General features: G+C 35.5%; 1 protein-coding gene across 1 annotated transcript in view; it reads right to left on the bottom strand.

Moving 5' to 3' along the window:
- Positions 1 to 981: 981 nt before the first annotated feature.
- Positions 982 to 8,027, bottom strand: part of TASP1 (taspase 1) — an 83,985-nt gene continuing 76,939 nt past the window's right edge. The window contains 1 exon segment of the mRNA XM_084514205.1: positions 982 to 2,481. Within this exon segment, the coding sequence (XP_084370331.1) occupies positions 2,389 to 2,481 (93 nt within the window). The 3' untranslated portion in view covers positions 982 to 2,388.

Raw genomic sequence — 8,027 nt, 5'->3', positions numbered from 1 at the left:
CCATACCTTGCTTGTGATTCTCAGGATAAAAAAAAACTTTGTTTGTTTTTTTTTTTTTTCCTTTTTCCTCTATTCAGACTGAAAGGGGAAAAGTTGGATAATGAAAAGAGACACTGTCCAAGTTCAAACAATAATTCCTACAACAGCTTCATGAAGAAACATGACTTTTTTGACAAATACTACTTATGAAGTAATTGATTGGAGTACTACTTACGCATGGAAGCAAAGGAGAAGCAAAACATGTCATTTGACACTTGGGTTATGATTTGTATATACACGTATGTATATATACACACAAAAATAAGATTTTGAGACAGCATATGGGAAAAAATCATAAGCTGGAATACAGATCTCCATAGAGAGAAATTAAGGAAGTGAGTGGAAGAAAGAACCTGCCATTTTACAAGCCCTTTGCCATGCTTATTCCATGAAAGAGTGAATTTATACAAATGTTTCTATGAAGGCAACACTGAAAAGCATGTTTTTTGAATGGAAGGTTAACACTGTTACTTTTCCAAATACTTTTCCAAAGAAAATGTCGTTTTCAAATTTGGGTACTTGCAAACCCGTAAGAATTATTTATGTCTTTCACTCACTACATAGTACAGCACCCATACAGTCACTTACTGTTGTATTTTAGAGAAATTTTACTGTCTCTGACAACTCAGCTTCTTTGTTAGAACATTTCTGAAGTGTTGTACCCTTCACTGCCACAGTCTCTGCTAGTGCAAATCAGTGTAGCTCTACTTCACTTCATCAGACTAGAATAAGTATATCCTCTGAGATGCAGACTGATATGCATTCCACCTTTTGTTTTTGCAACCTGAAAAGCCTGCTTCATATTTTTTGCAGGAATTTATAGAAATATCTTCAACTACAGAATGACATCGATGTCACAATAAAAATAAAAATAAAGAAATAAAGAAATGCAAAAAATGACAGTACCTCAATGTATTATTTAACATAAAAGTGAAAATGAACTCCGGGTATTAAAAAAAATTTATTAAGATTTTTATCCATGAAAGATTGGTACTACAATCAATGTAACCATTTAATCAGTCAAGTATGTCTGTTATGGGCAGGCACAACATTACAAAAGAGGCAAGTACAATGCCCGATTAAGCAAATACAGTCTGAATATCTATTCATCCACTATTTCTGAAAACAGAATTATCAAATATCCACCAGGGAAAAAGATGAACTAATTTAGTTTCTCTTTGGCATACTTATCAGGACAATGAATTAATTACAAAAGTATTCTATTGCTGCCAGTGCTGTGAAGAAAAAAGTACTGAATGGAAGATTGTATGTCAGAACTCACTTTTAGGACTCAGGCGTCTGGCTAACGTATCAGAACTGGTGACAAAAGACAGTTCAGCTGCCAATGCTTCACGAGGCAGACAAGGATTACATTGTTTTATACTGCAGTTTTGTTGAAGGTATAAAAAAGAATTACAGTAAATTTATGCACAGTACATACAAATTACACACAGTTATATAAATACCCATGCTGTGGCTGGACTTTAGGAAGTTGCTTTATCGATAAGAAAGCTAGTATCAGACCTCCCAACATCCATTCAATACACATTGCACTTCGCATCCAGTAATATGTTCATTTCTGTACCTCTCTCAAAAATAGATTTAAAACAGAAGCGAAGAATAATATTGAATCTTTCCATAAACTTTGTTTTCTTATTTACATTGTAATATTCCATTATACATAAAGACTGCATTACGATACATTATCTTTATATAGCTTTTTGTAATACATACAGCTTGAAGCTATTAACATCTTAGTTTGGGAACAGAGATATGACCTATAAGATTATTTAAAACAAATTTAGCTTTTATTCTGCTTTAGTTTGTTTCACTGAAACCACTCTTTGACAAAAAAATTCCTCCTTATTGGGGAGGAAAAAAACAACCCATGTTTAAACCATCACTGGATTTCCTTAAACCACTGAGAAACTTAGAAACCATAATCATTTTTGCATAATTATACAGCCACTTCAAAGGCCTGTTACTTTTAAATTTAGAACATGAATGACAATTGTGACCACATCTTTAAATTAATTTTTTTTTTTGAACTTTCAGATATTTTTCAAACATAAAACAATGAAAACACAATCATTAATCATACATAATCTTTGTACAACTGGGAAGAGCTCCTATTTTATTAGGGAAAAAATGAACATGCACACACCCCCATTCACAGAGTGAGAACATAAACTACAGCAGCACTTGTCTCAAGTTATGGTGCACATGGTTGCAATACGTGGTATAAAACAGGAGTAGAATTTCCAACATCTGTTAAAACACAAAAAAAAAAAAACCTTATTGTACAAAAAGTCATTCACATTCTTTGCAATGAAGTGAGGAATCAGCTGTTTAGCTTTCTGGACTCTCCAGTCGGCAAACCCCTCCTTCTATTGCCACGGACTGTCCTGCCACGGCTCCAGGAGGAAGTCTTGAAATGTGAGTCTGTGGAAAAGCCAAGAGAGTGTTATCAAATAGGAAGAAAGGCAAAGTTATACAGGACACAGAGCAAGCTTGTAAATATCAAACAATTAATCTGTTTAATTACTGCAGTCTGAAGGGCGAATTACAAAGCAACTTCAAAAGTTATAAACAACTTAGATTCTTTTTTATTTTGTTTGTGCTAATGTTTAACACATGAAGAGAAGGACCATGACAGATGTGTAGAAAAGGTAAACTGGATAACCCAGTCCACTGAGAATAGAAGAAAAGATAACTCATCATAAAAAGAAAAGAAAAATAACTGTGGTCTTCCGTGGTTTATTAGCTTATTCCTTATGAAGATTCAAAGAAATTTAGTACTGCATACAGAAATATGCTTTACAGAAGCCCAAGACACAATAAAATATTTGACAGAGATACACTTGCACCTTAGAGCATAAGCCAAGTGCAATGATGAAAACGACAAAAAAAAAAATGTCTGCATAAAATACCTACTGGTCCCCCTAAAACACAAACAAACAAACACAAAAGCCTCGTCAAGAGTGTTTGTTGTCCATTGTCAAATAAAAGGACACAAAGAGCAATGTGCCTCTGTCAACAAACATCTTTCTATGGAGAATTTTTAAGTTTTAAAAGCAGTTCTTTAGATGGTTCTGTAATATTTCAGCAAAAAACTGGGCATACATGCATGTGCATATAGCAATTTAGCTTACAACACTGCTGTAATTCAGTGACACTAAAAATCTGTTAAAAATCCTTTCTATTCTGTGGTACATCTTGTTAGTGATGGGCAAAAGTATTCACCTATTAAAAGATATTTTGATTTATTCTTAAAAGTAATGACGACAGTCTTTTTTTCCTGTGCATGTTTTTGGACTGTGGAAACTGCTTCTATTTCCATTTACACTGTTGATTTTGAGCTACAGCAGAGTCTTTTTCAGATATATTGATGTCTTTCATATAGAGCCAAGGGCTAAACCAGTGTGTATCCAAACCAGCAAAGAGTCAGCAGCATGTTTCTACAGACTTTGCTGTTTCCAGGTTTCAGAGCTGCTGAGTGGATTCCGGTAAAACACTACAAAGAGACTTAGTGAAAGTCTAAAATGCAATGGCGCTGATAACAGCATTTCCCTGGGCTTGAGGCAGAAAGTGTCATCAGCTAGAGCTACTCCCTAGCCACCCCTCCCACCAAAGCAGAAGCACTTCATTCCCCTCGTGAGTAACACCTTTCATCAAGTGATTCGTTAAAGCCCAAACAACTTTTTGCTTAAACAATTATCAAACGATTCCTACTATGATATCAAGCTCTCAACAGTGAAATTGCTGGCATGAGAAATTACAGCTTCCTTTAGGTGCAGCCAACTACATCTTTACGTTTTTGTGTGTACATTATCCCATTTTAAAGACTGAAGTGCTGCAAAATGTATAACTCGCAGTGAGGCAATGGGTTGCCAGGGGTTGGACTAGATGACCTTTAAGGATTCCTTCCAAACCATTCCATGGTTCTATGATGTAAAAGTTCCCTAAGAGTAACTTCCACCAATTCAACAGGAAGTTTTTTGAGGCTGTAACCACAACTCATTGCATCACAGAGACTTTTTGTATTTCAGAAGCAGCTTCTTTCAATTCCTTTCTTGATAAGGGTATCCTCGTGTCTGCTCTTAGGTGGTCTTGTTTTCAGTTAAATTACAGAATGAGATTTAATTAAAAACATTTAAACGTTTTCATTTTACTGCTAAAACTTTGATCTCTGGCCTTCCTGCTTGATATATGAACATCTTCCTACTTTCTGAACAATTTTGGTTATGACCGTGATTTACCACTTCAAGAAGAAAAGATTCCTTTCAAATCTCTTAGTTTCCCCCAAATGTTATTGACATTTTTTTTTAAGAGGCTATTTCCTAAGTTTAAAAGGAGAGAGAGACAGAGAGAGAAAGATGAAAAAAAAGAAAAAAGGGTATTTTTGATTTCAAGAGCAAAAGACCCAAGACATTTTTCCAGGTCTGTGAAGTTTTGTGACTGAACAGTGGGATAGGAGGACAGTGTACAAACAACGTTGTTGGAAGGGCACTGTACCAATCTTTCCTCAGTGGAAGAATGCCTCTGAGATACTGAAGTGAGATACTAAGATCAAAGCAAACCTGTGGGCCAGTCTAAATCAAGCATCATTTGTAAATGAGAATATTTACACAGTGATCAGTCAGATTTATAAGCAGACCATAGCAACACACCAATAAAAAGCTTGGGGGCCTGAAGATGATGCCAAGAGACATAAGGACTCATAACGAAAATGTAAGAAGTATTAGCACTATCATGATTATTATGAATCTTATAATCATTTTTTTTCCTTACAAATATAACCGACTTTATTTGTTTAAATTCGATTTCTCACTGAAATTATGAATTAATCTTTTGCACAGGCTTGATTTAACCCACAACCCAAAGTTAAATGCCTAGCACGCACTTACATAACTGCAGGAGCAAAATGTGAGACTTCATTGAATCCACCTGGAATTTACAGATCATGCTACTCAAAAGTTAGCTGAGCATAATATCCTAGTAAGATCTTGAGCAAGGGAAGGAAAAAAGACCAAGAGAGGATAAACAGATATTTAATATCTGTCAATACATCATCAAGTAGCTATGCTAAAATAGCTGTCCAAAACACATTTCCTATTAAAAAAAAAAAAAAGAAAGAACACCACATTTTGTATACAAAGAAAAACAAGTTTTCCATAAAAAAGGAGCAAAACCAAAACAACAAAAAACAACACTACTTACTAGCACACGTACATTTCCATTTACAGAAACATCCAAACCACATATTAACAAAACCTTTCTTAAATCCTTTACTTGAATCCTGTTTATTTGCACTTTGTACAACGAAGCAAATAAAGATGCTGTCTTACACTGACTACTGCTTCTTATTTCCACCAATGTCTGCCTTAGGTAGAACAAAATCCACACAGATATGAGAGTATTTAAAATATGTTTACTAATAAGTAATATCAAAGGGTAGTATTGCCATATCGGGACAACCTCAGATAAACTCCCAAGTGATTTCTTACAACTCTATCTCCCTTGTTCCTAGCCATAAAAATGAACTCTAGTAAATAAAAAGAAACATCAAAGAATGTTTAAGATTTTCAAAACGCAACCACAGAACTTATTTGTACTGTTTGCTACATTTTTATGCCTCAACATCATATTTTATATTAAGTCCAGAGTGTACAGTGGATTGGATTTAGATTGAAAAATATATAAAAACCAAAAACACTGGAAAGCTTTTAATTTTTTAAATTTGATTAGTCCATCAGCTTTAAAAATTGAATGAACCTACGTCTAGGGGAAATTGCACCTGGAATATACAAATAGGAAAAGAAAAAAAAAAAAATTGGAATTAATCCTCCACTAAGCTTCACAGAAGTTTCTCCTTGAGGAAACAGTATGCTAAGGAAAGGTAAGTCAAGAATGACAGGGCTATGCAGATCTTTAGTTCTATAAATAGAAATTTTACTGTCCCTGAGAATATTTTGAGTTTCTTTGTTTTCCTAGCAAAAAGTGAGGTTGGTGACACCCAGTAGAAACACAGATTCTGACAGAATGGACTAAGAAACCACATCATCTTTGATACAGATCTTTGTCTGTAGCTTAGGGGGGAAAAACTCATGCCCACTATTAAAAATGAAAATAAACAAATGTTAGATGAAGTACCTGATTTTGCTGTTTTCCCCCCACCTATACAGCACAACCAAGCTAACCAGCCTTCAGACACTGGTTCTTGCTGTGTGTACTTGTCATCAAAAACACAACAAAACAAAAATTAATCCCTCTTTCCCTCCTAACTAAACCAAAGCCAAGGAGCAACTAACTCCCACAACCCCAGACACAGTCAAAACTTACTGTCTCTCAGTCCCTTTTGATCTGCACTGGAAAGCTTCCCACTGCCCTGCAAGTCCAAAACTAATTGGTCACCCTGCCCTGGAACAAGTGTTAACTGCTACAGGGATTTCATCTTTTCATCAAAAACATTTGAGGTTGTTTTTTTTTGTTACGTATTTTTAGTATATTTTTTGAATACTAAAAGTTGTGCCAAGACTTTCTTTACTTCATGTCTCTCAGATAAAGTTTCTGAAAAAACTTAGGGCCAACTAATATCAAAAACTTATTTTTTTTTTAGTCTTTAAAGAACTAGTCTCCTCCTTTTATTCACATAAAAGTAGGAGTTTGTCACAACAGCTTCATTTTTTTCATTAAAAGCGTAGATACAGTGTAGAATTAATATAATGCCTAAGCCAAAAGACAGACAGCACTGCATGAGAAAACTGAAGTCAACCAAATACTGCCAAGAGAACAGAGTACAACTACCAGATGGCAGCACATTCAGTTCTTAAGCAAGTCAAGGGAGTACTTCATGTGTTTAGCCTTCTTATTACATGCTCAGGATGTGCTTTGGACAGAATAATGTATAAAACTTTTTCCATTCATTACACTATTGAGATGAAATATAATGAAACAGAGACTGAGGACATCATGTACTTAATTAAATTGCTTTCTACCACCTTACTCCTTAAACAAAAGGAGTACCAAACCCATATATCTGTTAGAAACTCAGAATTACTCAGATGTCTACAGGCTTTCTAGCTGGGTATGCACTTCCACCATGAAAACCATCTGCACCCACTCTTGATCTCTTCTCTAGGCAGTAATAGCCCATTCTGGTGGCACCAGCCATCCTCTGCTGCTCCGTCTCCTGGGAGGCTCTCCTCCATCACAGTCTGAATGCATGCCTGCCATCTGACAGGAGAGGATGCCCTGAAAAATACTGGCACCTGCTGCTATCACAATATCCCACACACAGCTCTCTCTTGGCAGGAAAAAAAAAATAATGGGGCGGGAGGTGCTCCAGAAGGACTGTCCCTGTGGGCAAGACAGTCATACTGATGGCGTGCTTCTGGCTCTCAGGTACTCGTTGTAATGGTCCTACGCACAGGTTTCTTAGGAAGCTAACAGTTTTCCAAGCTCAAATTCATTCTGTCGGTTAAATACATTAATATACACAATCGGTGCATCTAAAAAGTTCAGTATAATGCATTAGAAACAAATGAAATTTTCAGAAAGATGAAAACTAAAGTATTTTAAACTCTTCGTATCATTCATACATGTTTCATCTAAAGCTATGTACCAACCCATCATCTGTTCAGCTCACCTCTCCAGGCAATTGTACAGGTATTTAGAATACTGCCATACATGTACATGTGTATTTTAAGACATGATCTTTACTATTCTGAATTGCAGGTGCTAAGTCAGGTCATTATATTTATATTTGCATACCTGGATACATAATCTCCTCTGCTCTGCGATATAACAGCCAAATCTGAGGAAAGTTCCAGAACTTCTGGCTTTATGTAAGAACTCAACCCAATAAATTGAACTTATCTTCCCATCTCAAAGTCCATAATTTCCGTGAAGCTCTGTAAGCCAAATATTTTAACTGGTATCTCAGCACTGAAGGTTATTTCCAACAAGTATAAATACCTTATTTTTAT

Source organism: Aythya ferina (genome assembly GCF_964211825.1).
Source record: "Aythya ferina genome assembly, chromosome: 3".
Classification (NCBI taxonomy): Eukaryota; Metazoa; Chordata; class Aves; order Anseriformes; family Anatidae; genus Aythya; species Aythya ferina.
Note: the sequence above shows the minus strand (reverse complement) of the source record. Positions and strands in the feature narration are given on the sequence as shown.